This window comes from Bubalus kerabau, chromosome 6 (genome assembly GCF_029407905.1).
Source record: "Bubalus kerabau isolate K-KA32 ecotype Philippines breed swamp buffalo chromosome 6, PCC_UOA_SB_1v2, whole genome shotgun sequence".
Lineage (NCBI taxonomy): Eukaryota > Metazoa > Chordata > Mammalia > Artiodactyla > Bovidae > Bubalus > Bubalus kerabau.
In genome coordinates, this window is record NC_073629.1 from 16,693,172 (window position 1) to 16,710,640 (window position 17,469).

A 17,469-nucleotide genomic window follows, 5' to 3' on the forward strand; every position below is an offset into this window, starting at 1 on the left:
GTGCCAACACAGATACATTTTTTAAAAAATGTATGAAATGATAAAAGTCATAGAGAAGAGAAAACACACAGAGAGAAAGGGACCAACAGCGGTATCCCCGTCACCTGAGCTCCATTCCTCCCAGGACAAACCCTGGACCCCACTATTACCAAGGACCGCCCACCTCCAAACAGCAACTTCGAGTCCCTGCTCTCCAACCACCTTCCTTCTCACACCTCTAGCTCCCCAGCTCTCTTCTCTGGGTCTGTGATCCTTCAAACTCTGCCACTTTCCCACCATCCCGAAAACTCCCGACCCTATCCTGACTCTCTGGCCATCCGTTCCACCCCACCCTGCCCCGCCCCACCGGCCCCTGCCTTCCTCTTTCCACTGTGGTTGATCACTGACTGTGGGTCATTTCCTGGTTCAGTGCTTCTGGCGTTCCTACTACATATTCCTAATCATCAACTGCCAGCCTCCCCAACAAAACTACTGCAGTCTACTTCCACTCAGACCTTCCTTGCCCTCTTTCTACTCAGTAGATAACCCCGATTCTTTGCTGAGGAGAGACAAGCAATCAAAAGGAACACCCAGCCCCTGCCACGACATCAGTCAACCTCCCTGTACCCGCGTGCACCCCTCTACATAGAAGGCCCGTCCTTGCTCCAGACAACCCCTCTTAACCTTCTCAAGGTCTTTCATACTAAACTATCTCCCCTTTTTCCTGCATTAACTACCCTCCCCACTGGGTGGGCATACAAATGAGCTCTAATATTTACCATCTAAATACTTAAAGACACGTAAGTAACACCTTTGACCTTACAACCCCCTCCTGCTCCCACCCCGCTTCCTATCCTTCTTTGTTACAAAAATCCTTGAAAAACTTGTCTGTACTCACTGTCCACTTCCCTCTAATTCATTCAACAAATGATTATTAAGTGTCTACTCTGTGCTAGAAAATGTCTTTCGTGCTGTGAACAAGGTACCCAAAGGCTCTCCCCTCCTGGGGCTGATCTTTTTTTTTAATTTTAAACTTATTTATTTTTAACTGAAGGATAATTGCTTTACAGAATTGTGTTGGTTTCTGCCACAAATCAACATGAATCAGCCATAAGTAAACATATGTCCCCTCCTTCTGAGCCTCCCTCCCCATCCCACCCCTCTAGGTGGTTACAGAGCCCTGGTTTGAGTTCCGAGACATACAGCAAATTCCCACTGGCTATCTATTTTACATACGGTCATGTACACTTCCATGCTTCTGTCTCCATACATCCCACCCTCTCCTTCCTCTGCCCTCTGCCCCGCCCCACTGTGTCCATAAGTCTGTTCTGCGTCTCCATTGCTGCCCTGAAAATAATTTCAACAGTACCATCTTTCTAGATTCCATATATATGTGCAAGTATATAATGTTTGTTTTTCTGACTTACTTCACTCTGTATAATAGGCTCTAGGTTTCCACCTGTTATTTATTTATTAATTTGGGTGCACCAGGTCTAAGTTGCAGCGCACAGGATCTTTGATTTTCCTTGCAGCATGAGAAGTCTTATTTGGAACATGTGGGATTAGTTCCCTGACCAGAGATTGAACCCAGGCCCCCTGCACTGGGAGTGTGGAGTCTTAGCCACTGGACCAGTAGGGAAGTCCCTCCTGGGACTGATCGTATTTAGGAAAGATAGATAATTAATTAAAATCAATGAGAAATGTGCATGGTGAGTTCAACGGTATTAAGCAGACATATTAAGTCAGAGAGGTGACTTATCAAACTACAAACAACAGACAAATGTCATCAACTGTCTCAAAAATATCTTTTAATGACTGTTTTGTCGCAGTCAGGGTCAGAACAAGGTCTACTTATTCTGTTTGGTCATCATTTCTCTTAGGTCTCCTCTAAACGTCTTTATATCAGATCTCCCTGCTTTAATTTTTCCATGACTTTGACGTGTAATATAGACCAGGTCAGCTGTTCTGTAGACAAGAGTACCGCTTCCTTATTGTAAGCGTTTAACTTGATCTTCTATCCCCACCCCCGTTTCCTTTAGACTAGAAGTCAGCCATGGAGCTTTCACATATAGGTTATTATTTACATTTTTGGCTAGAATACTTTACAGATGGTGTGAGATCTTCTTCACTAATATGACATCATTTTAGGAGACTTACACCTGGTTGTCTCACTTTAGGTGACGCTAAATTAATCAATAAATTCAGACAGGGACTTCCCTGGCGATCCAGTGGTTAAGACTCCACACTTTCACTGCAGGGTCAGGGGGTCAATCCCTGCTCGGGAAACTATGATCCCACATGCTACAAGGCTCAGACAAAAACAAACAAAACACAAATTCAGACAGTAACAGCCTGATCCTTTCATTATAAAACCACCCATCAATATTTTATCTAATGAATCTACCAAGCTCTGATAACCCCCGTCTGAAACAGGTATTATGGTTTACAAAATGATGATTTTCAATCATTTCCTTTGCATTTATGAGCTAGAGCTCCTCTGGAAAGAACTTTCTCTCATTCACTAGTGTTAGTCATTTGCCCTGAAATGGCACTGGTGTTGGAAAAGCAAGATAAACACTTAACCTTTTCCTTTAATTAACAAGTTTTATATTACTGAACTATTTCTTGCTATCTTCAATGTGTCCAGTGAGTTTATGTATTATTTCTTTAGGTATCACTACAAATCATTGCTTTTTATCACTAGTAAGTTCTAATCAAAGGTAGTCATTAGTATTTTTGAAACATGAATTGTCCCATTTTTTGGCCCACAGGACCCTCTTTTTGCTTGTTTTTATGTCTTTTTATTTGGAAACTTTTAAACATGTATCAGTTCAGTTCAGTCACTCAGTCCTGTCTCTTTTAGACACCATGAATCGCAGCACGCCAGGCCTCCCTGTCCATCACCAACTCCCGGAGTTCACCCACACTCATGTCCATCGAGTCAGTGATGCTATCCAGCCATCTCATCCTCTGTTGTCCCCTTCTCCTCCTTCGCCCAATCCCTCCCAGCATCAGAGTCTTTTCCAATGAGTCAACTCTTCACATGAGGTGGCCAAAGTACTGGAGTTTCAGCTTTAGCATCATAACTTCCAAAGAAATCCCAGGGATGATCTCCTTCAGAATGGATTGGTTGGATCTCCTTGCAGTCCAAGGGACTCTCAAGAGTCTTCTCCAACACCACAGTTCAAAGGCATCAATTCTTCGGCGCTTAGCTTTCTTCACAGTCCAACTTTCACATCCACACATGACCACTGGAAAAACCATAGCCTTGACTAGACGGACCTTTGTTGGCAAAGTAATGTCTCTGCTTTTGAATATACTATTTAGGTTGATCATAACTTTCCTTCCATGGAGTAAGCGTCTTTTAATTTCATGGCTGCAATCACCATCTACAGTGATTTTGGAGCCCAAAAAAATAAAGTCTGACGCTGTTTCCACTGTTTCCCCATCTATTTCCCATGAAGTGATGCGACCAGATGCCATGACCTTAGTTTTCTGAATGTTGAGCTTTAAGCCAGCTTTTTAAACATGTATAGAAAACAGTATAACAAATTCCTATATACCTGTCAGCCTTAATTCAAAAAAAAGGGAGCAAATAAGGGCACCTGTTCCCTGTTTTCACTCCTTCATGCTATAGCATGAGTTCCCAGGAAAGCCTTGCCCGGAAAAAAATTCTTAACTCAGGGACACCCTGATTTCATCTATACCTCTCCCTACCATTAGGCTATTCTGAAATAGCCAAATCTCATCACCTCATCACTACATCTGTAAACATTCCAGCACATAGCTCCAAGGAAAAAGTATCTCACCTCAAATTACAACTTCTCCCTTCCCTTCAATCAAACCCTAATAGCCTTTGAGAGGTTTCTAGCTTTCTGGCATGTAACAGCTCCAAACCTGGAATCTAAGAAGGTATAGTTCCTTTCAGTGGGGAATGGTATTTAGTGAGCAATCTAGGATCTTATTGCCACTGGGAGTTAAGAGCACCAAGGTCTTTCAACCAGCAGAGTTAGGAGATATGCATCTTTGAAAGGGAAATAATCATTGTAATCATGGATTCTAATTCCTATAGAGCTACAGATGGTTTTTATTTATCTTATGCTGAAAATCTTTATTCCTAACAATACTAGTTATTATATCCTACTTTAAATATATAACAGGTTCAAATACTACCAGGATTACTACAGACAGCAAAATTATTGAGCAAAGTTTAAGACTTCTTTGCAGTTCTTTTTATGCTTGTAATATATCCTACTGAGGATACACAGTCAAAATATCATATTCTAAGGTCAATTTGAATAATTATATTCTCTGGCACCACTAATTATATCACTAGTTTGTTCCTGGTCTTATTCAATTTGAATAATTCTATTCTCTGACACCAAACTATATCACTAGTTTGTTTTCAGTTTTTAGGGAGTGCTTTTTTAATAGATCACTTTGATTCTGTTAATTATGAAAACATTCATATATTTTAAAGTCAAAACAATAACACAAGGTAAATTCATAAACTGTCCCTCCAAAAAGAGGGGATACATGTACACATAGAGCTGATGCACTTTGCTGTACAGCAGAAACTAACACAGCAATAAACTCCAATAAAACAATAACTCCGATAAAAATTAATTTTTAAATTTTTAAATAAATAAACTAAATTGTGCCTCCATTTCCCTTCTATCATTTTTCCTTCCCTCCCCCAGAGGTCACCATCTTTATTCCCTTTTTATCTTTCCACTGTTTATTTTGGCAAATTTAAAGAGCTATTCCATTCTCTTCCTCCCTTCTGATGCAAAAGACTGTTTGATTCTAGGTGTATTTTTATACCCGCTGACAGATTGAATGTGAAGTGTGAAAAACATGTGAGATATGAAACCAGAATATTTCCCAGGTTTTGGGCCATTTACTGAGATGAGGAAGACTGTGGGAGGAGCAGGCTGGACACGTTAAGTCTGAAATGCCTATGAGTTGCCCAAGTAGAGATAAGGACTAGGCAACTAAATAGACAAGTTCAGGGTTCAAAGGCACGGTACAAGCTGGGGATACAGATAACTGGTCCTGATTTTCTACTACCACAATCATATCACCTGCACTCATGACACTTATCTCCGCCTTTCCCATTCTCGTGTCTTTCTTTCTCCTTGCCCGCTGCACTGACCAGGACCACCACAATGTTGACAGAAATAGCAATAGCCGGTATTCATATCTTGTTCCTGATCTCAAAGGGAAAGCTATCAAAGTTGTGTCCCTAAGTATTGCATTTGCTATACATTGTTAAGTCCTTAATCCATCTAGAATCCATTCAGTGTATGTTATAACGTAAAGGTCCAATTTCATTTTTCTTGTATGGATAAAGAAACATCTCAGAACCAGTTTACTGAATAGTCCCTTCTTTCCCAACTCATCTGCAATGCCACCTGATTATACACACCAAGTTTTCATATACATGTAGGTCTATTTCTGGACTTTTTATGGTTCATATGTTGGCAATTAGCAATGCATCCACATCAAGGTCATCATTATTACAGTGGAAAATTTACTCTCCTGTCTCCCTTATTCTTCCTCTTCAAAAAAGGTGTATTTATTCACGGGACATGTTCTGTTTCATGTAAATTTTAGCATCAGTTTGTCAAGCTCTTTGAAAATCCTTTGGGTATTTTGATCACAATGGTATTGAATCTATATATCAATTTAAGGATCATAAAACTGACTCTTCTTATCCATCTCTTTGTTGAAGCCTTCCTTAATGTCTTTCAGTAAAGCCTAATTTTTCTGTATCTATGTCTTGCACAACTTTTATTAATTTCTAGCTCTTTGCATTTTTTCCCCTCTGTATAGTAATACAATTGACTTTTGTATATTTATCTTATATTCAACCACCTTAACTATCAATAATTCTAACATATCCAAGAGTCTTCTGAGCTTCAACTTAGACAACCATCTGCAAATAATACTGTTTTTTCCTTTCCAATTCTAACACCTCTCTCTCTATTTTCTTACTTGCTCTAGCTAAGAGATTGCATAAAATGTTAAACAGAAATGATAGAGGCACTAGCGTCTTGTTCTTGATTTTAAAATGCCTGTTTCCCAAGTGACAATGTTTTCTGTGTATTTTCTGTAGATACTCTTTATCAGATTTTGGACGTTTCCTTCCACTCACAGTTTAAATGTTTTTCTGTGATCTGCGCTTTTAACTTCATCAAAAGTTAAATTTTAGCTTGAAGGTTCCCAGACCATGTAAGTAATATGAATTTAAACCACAACTCACATGAAATCAGGCCTACTGTTATATGTTCTTAGGGAGACTGTTTACCCTACCAGCCCCAGATCCTGGCCAAGTCAGATTAACTTTCTCAACACCACCCTGGGCCAATAAGCAAAGTTTTGTGGCTCACACTTTCACTGAGGGGCCAGCCCTTCAACCATCCTGCTTTTGCAGGGATGTCGACTACCATGCCCCTCCTCACATAGGCCCCGAGTGTGATCTCCTACCCTGACATGGCTGCTATAATCCAATCCAATCTTTAGGTTTTGAGGTAGGCACAGACCCTAGCGAATTGACCAGATCCTCCTAGTTTTCAAGTTATTGCTTATTTGGGGCCCTCTTAATTTTCCTTATTTTCTTAGGAGTCAGCTATGTATTTTAAAGTGGCATTTTTCAAGAGGCACATGAAAAGATGTTCAACATCACTAATTATTGGGGCTTTCCTGGTGGCTCAGATGGTAAAAAAAATCCACCTTCAATGCAGGAGATCCAGGTTCGATCCCTGGGTTGGGAAGATCCCCTGGAGAAGGGAGTGGCTACCCACTCCAGTATTCTTGCTTGGAGAATTCCATGGGCAGAAGACCCTGGTAGGGCTACAGTCCATGGGGTCACAAACAGTCGGACAAGATATCACTTCACACCAGACAGAAAGTCTATCATCAAAAAATCCACAAACAATAAATGCTGGTAGGTATGGAGAGAAGGGAACCCTTCTACACTGTTAGTTGGAATGTAAATTGATACAGCCACTATAGAGTACGGTATGCTGCTGCTGCTGCTGCTGCTAAGTCACTTCAGTCGTGTCCGACTCTGTGCGACCCCCTAGACGGCAGCCCACCAGGCTCCCCGTCCCTGGGATTCTCCAGGCAAGAACACTGCAGTGGGTTGCCATTTCCTTCTCCAATGCATGAAAGTGAAAGTGAAGTTGCTCAGTCGTGTCCGACTCTTAGCGACCCCATGGACTGCAGCCCACCAGGCTCCTCCATCCAGGAGATTCTCCAGGCAAGAGTACTGGAGTGGGGTGCCATTGCCTCTCCGAGAGAACAGTATGGAGGTTCCTTAAAAAACTAAGAATAGAGCTACCGAGTGACCCTGCAATCCCACTCCTGGGCACATATCTGGAGAAAAACATGATCTGAAAGGATACATGCTCCCTGTACGTGAACAGAGCTATTCACTGCAGCTCTGTAAGCCAGACAAAGAGAAATATCATAAGACATCCCTTATATGTGTAATCTAAAAAGAAACGATACAAATGAACTTAAAACAGAGACCCACAGACTTAGACAACAAACTTCTGGTTGCCAGGGTCAGGGTGGGGGTGGGGACGATGGGGGAAAGGGATAATTAGGGGTTTGGGATGGATATGTACACACTGCCGTATTCAAAATAGATAACCAACAAGGACCCACTGCATATATAGCACATGGAAATCTGCTCAGTGTTATGTGGCGGTTGAGATGGGTGGGGAGTTTGGGGGAGAATGGCGCATGTATGTGTGTGGCTGAGTCCCCTCGCTGTTCACCTGAAACTTATCACAACGTTGTTTGTTAATCAGCTTTGCTGCTGCGGCTGCTGCAGTCATGTCCAACTCCGTGCGACCCTGAGGACTGCATACTGCCAGGTTCCTCTGTCCATGGGGTTCTCTAGGCAAGAGTACCAGAGTGGATTGCCATGCCCTCCTCCAAGGGATCTTCCTGACCCAGGGATGGAAACCAGGTCTGCAGCATTGCAGGCAGATTCTTCACTGCTGAGCCACCAGGGAAGCCCCTAATCAGCTGTATACTCCAATACAAAATAAAAAGTTAAAAGTGCCATTTCTTATATTTTAGCTTCTATTTCCAAGTATTTTCTTGTGCGAGGGCTTTGAGGTTATCCAATCTATCATAATTAAGGAAACAGAGGCATCTGAAGATTTTAAATCCATTTGGCATCATGAAGGTTACTCATACACTCAACAAGACCAGTTTCAGAAAACTGGTGAGGGGAGAATGCTAACCACTGGGCTCAAGAGTTGAGTGTGAGATCAATTTCAAAACTTACTACAAAGCAAAAATACGCAAGCACGGGACTGGCATAAGGATAGACATACCGATCAGTGCAATAGAATGAGACTCCAGAAATAAACTGCTCTATTTATGGTCAATGGATTTGCAACAAGGGTGCCAAAATAATTCAGTGGGGAAAAAATAATCTTTTTTAGCAAATGATGCTGGGGCAACTGGATATCCACATGCAAAAGAATGAAATTGACCTCAACTTCAAACCGCATGCAAGAATAAATTTTAAAAGGATTACAGACCTAAATATAAGAGCAAAAACTACAAAACTCTTAGAAGAATGAATACATGTAAATCTTTGTGACCTTGGATTAGGCAATGGATTCTTAGATATGGCACCTACAGCAACCAAAGAAAAAAAATGGAAAATTGGAATGCATCAAAATTGAACGTTTGTGTTTCAAAGGATACTACACACCAAATTAACACAACCGATGGGAGCAAATATTTACAAATCATGTATCTGATAAGAGACCTGTATCCAGAATATATAAAGAACTCTTACAACTCAATAGTAAAAAAGATGAACTGATTTTAAACTGGGTAAAGGATTAAAAAAATATTTCTCCAAAGAAGATATATACAAAGAGACAATAAACACATGAAAAGATGCTCATTAATTACTATGAAAACACAAATCAAAACCACAATGAGATATCACTTCACATCTACCTGATGGCAAGAGTCAAAAAGACAGACAAAAATAGTTTTGGGCCAGGAAGTGGAGAAATTGGAATCCCCACACATCGTTGGTATGAATGTTAAATTGGTACAGCTGTTTTGGAAAACAGTTTGGCACAGAGTTATCACGTGACTCAATAATTTCACTCCTAGGTATATACCCAAGACAACTGGAACATACATTTACACAGAAACTTGCACACCCATGTTCAGGTAAGATTTTTCATAAAAGCCAAAAAGTGGAAACAGGTCAAATATTCAATAACAAATGGATAAACAAACTATGATATATATCCATATAAATATTGTAGTCATAAAAAGGAATGAAGTACTGAGACATGCTATAAAATGTACGAACCCTGAAAACATTATGCAAAGAGAAAGACACTGTATGACTGTATTTACATAAAATATCTAGAATAGGCAAATCCATAGAGACAGAAAGTCGATTAGTGGCTGCCAGGGGCTGGAGGAAGACAGGAGGAGGCGGTGCTGCTAATGGTTATGAGATTTACTTGCAAGGTGATGAAAATATTCCGGAATTAATCGTGACGGCTGTGCAACCTTGTGAATATATTAAAAACCACTGAATTTTACGCTTTAAAATAGTGAATTTTTTGGTATGTGATTTATATCTCAATAAAAAAAGAAATGTTAATAAAGTAAAATGCTAGCTACTATTCTTGTTATGAGTAATAATTCATCTGTCATCTCTGATCCAAGACTTTCATCTTCTACCAACAACCGTGAAACTGCCGCAGGCTAGTCTGTTGTTGTGCAAGAAGGTAAAAGTCTCAGACGCTCACTTCACAGTTCTCGACAAGGCAGGCATTAATGTCAGAATCAGACATTTCTTTTTAAAATCCTACTTCTTTAGCTCAAGGCTTTCCTCTCCTAGGAGGCTGGTCTCTGTTTGTATGTTGGAAGAAACCACTGTGGAGAACGCTGTTGCTTTCTAGTGAAGTGGGCAAGGACCAGAGGTGCCCTTACCACAGTGTGGGTCAGCATGGCCAAGCAAGCCCCCGGGGCCTGGCCGTGAAACGGGACCCACTGCAGAGAGGAGGCAGAGCCACTCAGCGCCTCGCCTGCCCCAGACCACTGCACCAACTTCTGCAGGGCTCCTGCCTTCATCTCACGGTCAAGTAACGGCTTGTACCAGCCTGCCAAGGGGAAGGGGAGTCGATCCCAATACTCCCTTCTCCCGGATTCTAAGCATCCCCCCCAACACATCCACTTTGACTCAACAAGATTTAACTCACTAGGTCAAAATGAATTACTTCACTCTCTGGGCCCCAATACCATTTTCTTCTCTCTTTGTTAGATAAAAATCTAATAGGTCCATCTCTTTTTATGGTGATTTATTTACACATCTTATCAATTATGTGGTTGGGTACTTGCAGGCTGTGGACATGGACTCAACTCCTGTCTGACCACTCCCTGAGTCTGTGTACTTGGCTAAGGAGGACCTTGTAGAGCCTCGTCTGCCTCATCTTCAAGATGGGGATACCACCCACCATGCAGAGCTATTATGAGAATTTAATAAAACCACACTAATGAAGGATTTAGCCTAGTTCCTGGAGCATATCTGATAATTAAAATACAGTAACAGTGTAAAAGGAATAAAGTACGACTTGGGCAGAGAAAACTGAGTTTAGCTAATTGGCAAGCAGGCATGAGACCAGGACATTTTTGAAAGATGTCTGACATGCAGCAGGGACTCCACAAAAATCAGTTTCTCTCATGCTTCATCTAAGACTGAGTTTGAGCATGCTTTATTTTTCAGCATGCTGAGAGTGCCTTGGGCACATTATTTTGCATAATGTGAACATTTTTAAATGCTCCAGAAAAAAAAAAAAAGCCAGGGGATGCCTCAAATCAGGAGATTACACTTTCATTCTCTTTTCATGGGTAGTTCAAATGTACTTATTACAAACTTTAAATATTTATGTTGTTCTATAATTATTTCAGGTTTGATGGTCTGGCCTCCCCAGACAGACAGAAAGATTCCTGGGGTCGAATATGGCTGTTTATATTCTACTCTCTGAACACACAGCTAACTGACTGAACTGGTTCATTTCAAAGTGAAATGAGCATAGTTTTTTTGACTGAGACCCCACGGCTCCCTATGATCAAAGGATTGGCAATTGAACCCTCATAAGGGCCCCTTCCCAAAGGGAAGTGGCCTTACTGCAGCCCTCCATTCCAAGCGATGAGGAGGGTGGCCACCCACCGAGGTCTACATGGATGGCTGGGTGCAGGATGCTTCACGCTAAAACTGGGAAAGCCCAGGGCAAACTGTGAGCTGACTATGAGTTGGTCAGCTTAGTCACCAACTAGTGACTGCTTGCATATTCATAGCTCTAAAATACCTTTTAAAACTAGTAAAATTCTTACTGGCAGGTTTAGTTCATATGAGGGAAGCCAAAGAAGATGAGGCGACCATGCAGAGTGAGGCATACCTCAGAGATGTCCAGTGGGAGATTGCCAATGTACACCTCTGTCTCCATTTTCTTGAATTCTAAAATAGCAAAAAAGAAAAAAAAGGCAGGTGTAAGGTTGGAGGAGTTAGAGCAGTTAGAACATGAGATAAATGACACATTTTTCTCAATGTTAAAACATACACATACATTCCCTTTCAAACATTACTCCTCCATGAACAAAGAATATTTAAATAGCATTCAATGGGTCAGCAAACACTTGTCAGTGTTATGGGAGTGGTTCCGAGTTACGCACTGGCCGTGGACATCACTGAATTCAAGGCAGCAGTGCAATCTCTGGGGCAGGAGAGGCAGGGAGGACAACGAGTCATTCGCACACCAGGAATCCAGCACTTTCAATGGGGTATTAATGAAGTTTCACAGCTAACAGTCAGCTGAAGGAGGTAAGGAAGGGGATTAATGCAGGAGGGAGGTGGAAGAGAATCCAGGCAGAGGGCATAGCACATGCAAAGACATGGACACAGGAAAAGGCCTGGCTTGTTTGGGAGTTTGCATGGGGTGGGGAATAGCTAGACCAAACGCTGCATGTGGGTGAGCAGAAAAAGCAGGGGCAAGAGAGGCAGGCCAGGCCAGCTGCTGAAATCACTGACTGCCGCCCACAGCAGTCTCAGGGGAACCCACTGGCTGAGGGGGTGGTGAAGGGTTTAATCAGAGAGCTGATATCAACACATCTATGTTTTAGAGCGGTGTCACTTTGGAGATGGTGGAGAGTGAAATGGAAAAAGGCAAGGATTAGAGTATGGGGTTAGAAGCAGCCGATGAGACAGTGACTGAGGGTCTGTATGCACGGTGGGTGGCAGGGGGACACGTCCACCATGTGAAAAGAAATGTGGGGGCTGACTAGAGCAAGGACAGATTAGGTGGATGCCAGGTTTCATGCTTGAACAGAAATTGAGTAGATTAACTGGGATCCAGGTTACAGTCTGAGGGTCCCAGCACCAAATACCACCCCCTAGGCTAACTCACTTGGAGATTTCTGCTCCTCCAACGCGCCATCCTCCCCAAATACTTTTGCAGAGGGTCGGAAGTCACTGCTGCTCCAGGACCTGTCAAATGCAGGACTTAGCATTGCACCTCCCAAGGCCAAACTCCAACAAGAGGAGTTTGGGCATAACAAGCAGGGCCTTGCATAAGCCTCCATACTCTTCCTGACAGAGGGTTTCCCTTCCTCCTTCCAGACTCGGGTTCCAAGCCAGGAAGCCCTCCAGTGGACTTTTTAAATCCTTAATAGTTAAAGCAGATTCCCCAGTGGCTCAGCAGTGAAGAATTCACCTGCAATGCAGGAGACACAGGAGATGTGGGTTCGAGCCCTGAGTCGGGACAATCTCTTGGTAAAGGAAATGGCAACCCACTCCAGTATTCTTGCCTGGAAAATCCCCATGGACAGAGGAGCCTGGCAGGCTACAGTCCGTGAGGCTGCAGAGTTGGGACAGGACTGAAGTGACTGAGCGTAAGCATGACTGTCAAAATCAACAGGCAAGAAATGCTGAGATTGACTCCTAAACTCTGGGCAGGACAAGGCAGGTGGAGGACGAAGAGAAGGCTGTGGGGTGGAAGGAGGCCTGTTTATCAGCAAAAGGAAGCAACTTACATGCTGCAGTTTCTTTCCAACCGGATCTCCTGCAAAGCCAACCAGCCACAGTTTGAGAGGAATGCCATCAGTCACTGCCACGTTGCCGAATAGGTACTGTGGCAGGCAGAATAACATCCCCACCCCCGGCAAAGTGGGCCACATCCTGATCCCCAGGACCTGTTAAGCGTTCTGATGTAAGGGGAGCCGTTTTCCCACACCATCAAGTGATGCTCCGGACACCAGCTGGGTGGCCTAAAATTCAACTCAATTCTGACACTATCTACCCAGAGATAGCATCAGTCTCATAGATTCAGGGGTCAGTACCACAGGACTGCCAGCCTTCCTCCCCACTCCTTCAGAGGTCTGCCGCCTGCAAACCCAGGTGGTCAGCTGTGCTTCTGCCTGACCAGTTAGAGCCGGAGGTTCCCACGACCTCTTCCTGGGTCCCATCAATTAGCCAGAGTGGCTTACACCTCAGAGAAACATCTTCCTTACCAGATTACCATTTGTTTTAAAAGGGTGTAATTCAGGAGTAGCAGATGGAAGAGGTCCACAGGGCAAGGGCACAGGGTCTCCATGCTCTCCAGATGCACCACTGTCCCCACATCGCTACAGCAGCAGTCCCTAACCTTTTGGCACCAGGGTCCAGTTTCACAGAAGACACTTCTTCCATGGACGGGAGGCTGGGGGTGGTTTCAGGATGATTCAAGCACATTACACTTGCTGTGCACCTAATTTCTATTATTACATCAGCTCCACCTCAGATCCTGGAGGATCCCAGATCTGCTCTATTGTGTTCACTAACCCAGAGGTCTCAGAGCCCATACTCTGGGGTTTTCTGTGAAGGCCTCTTGGCAGAGGCATGACTGATTAGCCCTTCTTGTCTCCCCAGAGATGGGGGGCGGTGGGAGACAGGAGTGTAAATTCTGACCCTCTAACCAGCAGCCCCCCTCCTTAGGTTGCTTGGTGTTTGCTAAGGTCACCTCAGCATGACAAAAAGACACCTTCCCGTCTCTCCTCATTTAGGAAATTCCAAGGATTTCAGAAGCTCAGTGACAGAAACCAGAGGAAATCAAATATATATTTATTATGAATAGCAATATCACACCTATGAATATGTTTAATTACATGGCAAGGGGGAATTAAAGCTGCAGATGGAATTGAAGTCGCTAATCAGCTGACCTCAAAATACAGGGATTATCTGTAAGGTCCTAATGTAATCACGGGAATCCTTAAAAGTGGAATAGGGAGGCAGAAGATAGTCAGATAAACAGAAATGACAAGAAAAGCAAGACTAAAGCAATGCAATATGAGAACCAAGCTGCTGTTGCTGGCTATGAAGACAGAGGAAGAGGGCCGTGAACCAGAAAAAAACAGGTGGCCTCTAGAAGCTGAAAAAGGCAAGAAAACAGATTCTCCTCGGACACTTCCAGAAAGAATACAGCCCTCTTGACACCTTGATTTTAGCCCAGTAACACATGTGTCAGGCTTCTGACGAACAGAATTGTAGGTTGTGTTGTTTAACCCACTAAACAAGTGGTGATTTGTTATGACAGCAAATAGAAAATACAGGTACTAGGAGCAACTTTAAAACCACAGCTGTGTCCGCACAGTGGCCACCTGTGGAGTTAGACAGAGGCAGCTGAGTGTAGCCCAGCGACCTTGGGCATGTCTTCCCTGTCAAATGGGAATCACAACACCTATGCCAGCACATGAAAAGATGCTCCACCTCACTAATCACTAGAGAAATGCAAATCAAAACTACAACGAGGTACCATCTCACACCAGTCAGAATGGCCATCATCAAAAAGTCTACAAATAACCAGGACTTCCCTGGTGGTCCAGTGGTTAAGAATCCACCTGCCAATGCAGGGGGCACAGATTTGATCCCTGGTCCAGGAAGATGCCACATGCCATGGGGCAACTAAGCCTGAGTGCTACAACCAGAGAAGCCCACACACCACAACTGGAGACTAGCCCCCATTCACTGCAACTAGAAAAAGTCTACTATGCCCAGCAACGAAGACCCAGTGCAGTCAAAAATAAAAATAAATAAATTTTTAAAAGTCTACAAATAACAAATGCTGGAGAGGGTGTGGTGAAAAGGACACCCTCCTACACTGGTGGGAATGTAAGCTGGTATAGACACTGTGGAAAAGAATATGGAGGTTCATCAGAAAACTAAAAATATAATTACTTTATGATCCAGAAATCCTACTCCAGGGCATATATCTAGACAAAACTATAATTCAAAAAGATACAGGCACCCTTATGTTCATAGCAGCACTATTCACAATAGCCAAGACATGGAAACATCCATAGACAGATGAACAGATAAAAAAGATGTGGTACATATATACACTGGAGTACTACTTGGCCATTAAAAAGAATGAAATAATGCCATCTGCAACAACACGGATACAACTGGAGAGTAACATGAAGTAAGCAGAAGGAGAATGACAAATACCATAGGGAATCACTAATATGCAGAATCTAAAACATGACACAAATGAACCTACCTATGAAACAGAATCATGGACATAGGGAGGTCGGGGTTAGCAAGTGTAAGCATTTATACGTAGAATGAATGGATAATCAACAAGGTTGAACTGTATAGCACAGGGAACTACACTCAATAAATAAACTATAATGGAAAAGAATATTTCCCAAAAAATGTACATATGTATAACTGAACCACTGTGCTGTACAGCAGTAATTAACACAACATTGTAAATCAGCTATAAAATAAACGCCAATGCCATAGATCACAAGGGTGAAGCAAGATAAAGCACTTGCCACGAATTAAGAGCTCAATAAATGGCACTGTGCTTATTTTTATAGGTTTCATTGGCACTTTTCTATGATGCTTCAGAGTAATACTGTCCCATTTTACTGATGGGAAGGTCAAAGCAAAAGCGCATCAGAGGATTTGATTAAAAGGTTATAAGATACTGAGGTAATTCAGGTCTGTGACTTCAAAGCCTTGGTTTTTTCAAAATCATTCTGAAGGAATTTTTTTCTTTACCTCAGGAGAAACAAAAATTAAAACGTTAAATTTTAAAAGAATGTAGTAATTCTGCTTTGAATTGTTTCCAGCTGTAGAAAGAAACTGCTCTAGTAGCTGCTAAATTTAAATAGAGCTAACAGTGATTAAGATAATTCAAAGGCTGAAGTATTGATGAATAAAAACAGAAAGGTTTGTAGGCAGAATCAGGCTACAGGTGTTACTCCCAAATTCCTGGTAATCCCTGGAAGTCTACGGGCTTCTGGAACAGGGCAGGCAGCAACACTTCCAAGCAAGGGCCCAGCATAAATCTTTCAAGGATGCTTTTAAGGGCCTGCGGTGCTATGCTAACTAAACGGTTAATGCACAGTTTCATTTAACCCTCACGGAAATTCTCAGAACTTGTCATTATCACCCCACTGTAGAAACGAAGTCCTGGAGGCTCGGAGGCCGTACCCAGGTAGTCTGCGAGTCCATTCAGTCTCCACGGTTTGTAGTGGATTTAGAACATACTGCGTTAGCCACAACAGCGCTTTCCGTTTTTTAAGCTAAAAAGTTTTTAAACTGCTTCGAAAGGGAGGAAGATGGCCGAGGCGTCTTTTCACCTAAGTGCCCCGCAGTACTGCACGAAATGCTCCCCATCTGCACGGATTCAGTCTCTGCGGTCCACTCCCATCCGCCAACCCCACCAAAAGTTAGCTCTGCCGCCAGGCGAAAGCAAGCGATAAAGTCCGAAGGGAACATTCGCCCCACCACCCTGGAGTGAAAATGAGGGGTGCAGTTTCCTCAAGTGCCTCCCGACGCCCGCTACTCCCCGTCCGGCAGCCCGGGGCCGGGAACCAACAAACCGTACCTCTCCCGGGCCAGGTGCGTCCAGCCAGCGGCCCAGACGCCAAGCCTTCGCGCCTCCTCTTCTAGGAGCTCCGCCTCCTCCGACGCCCGCGGGGCGCGGGCGGGACCACTCGTCCGCAGCCAATCCCCCACCGCGGCTGCAGCCCCGGTGGGGCGAGAAGAGCTGGGTGCTCTCGGCGCAGAGCCAGCTGTTCTACCCGGGACCGTAGCTGCAGCGGCTCCTGGGCCAGTGCCCGCGGCCTCTTCCCCTGCTTTTAGTAGGCACTCTCCCACACACATCCCCAAAATATGCTTGCAGAGACAGTGGAGCGAGTAACCGCGACGCACCTCTAGCTCTTTTGGGAGTGGAAGAACTCCCATCCTGGGTTGGAGAGGTGCACGTGGCGCACTCGGGCTGAGTTTGAAGACAGCGCCTGGTCGTGACCCGCTCCGTGGTGATGGGGAGCTGCTTGTGCAAAAAGTGGGAGGCCCTAACCACGCGGGCACAACCGGTCAGCACGTAAAGCTGCTGCTCCCTTCCCCTGAACATGCACCCCCAGACCCGCCTCTACAGAGGCGCT

At 43.6% G+C, this 17,469-nt stretch overlaps 1 protein-coding gene across 6 annotated transcripts in view; it reads right to left on the bottom strand.

The window, feature by feature from the left end:
* The window catches only part of TDRD10 (tudor domain containing 10), a 53,227-nt gene extending 35,819 nt beyond the window's left edge, over positions 1 to 17,408 (bottom strand). For 5 of the 6 annotated variants that reach the window (XR_008715558.1, XM_055584130.1, XM_055584129.1 and 2 more), the window contains exons 1-3: positions 16,911 to 17,408; positions 12,447 to 12,526; positions 11,442 to 11,500 (exon numbers count right to left, since the gene is read on the bottom strand). Coding sequence is in view for 5 of the 6 variants with exons in the window: in XM_055584130.1 (XP_055440105.1) it covers positions 11,442 to 11,500; positions 12,447 to 12,526; positions 16,911 to 17,269 (498 nt within the window). In the remaining variant the exon portion in view is untranslated. Of the gene's footprint in view, positions 1 to 11,441; positions 11,501 to 12,446; positions 12,527 to 13,071; positions 13,101 to 13,548; positions 13,664 to 16,910 lie in introns of those variants that run through there. The other variant, XM_055584134.1, reaches the window with a different exon arrangement.
* Positions 17,409 to 17,469: the final 61 nt, after the last annotated feature.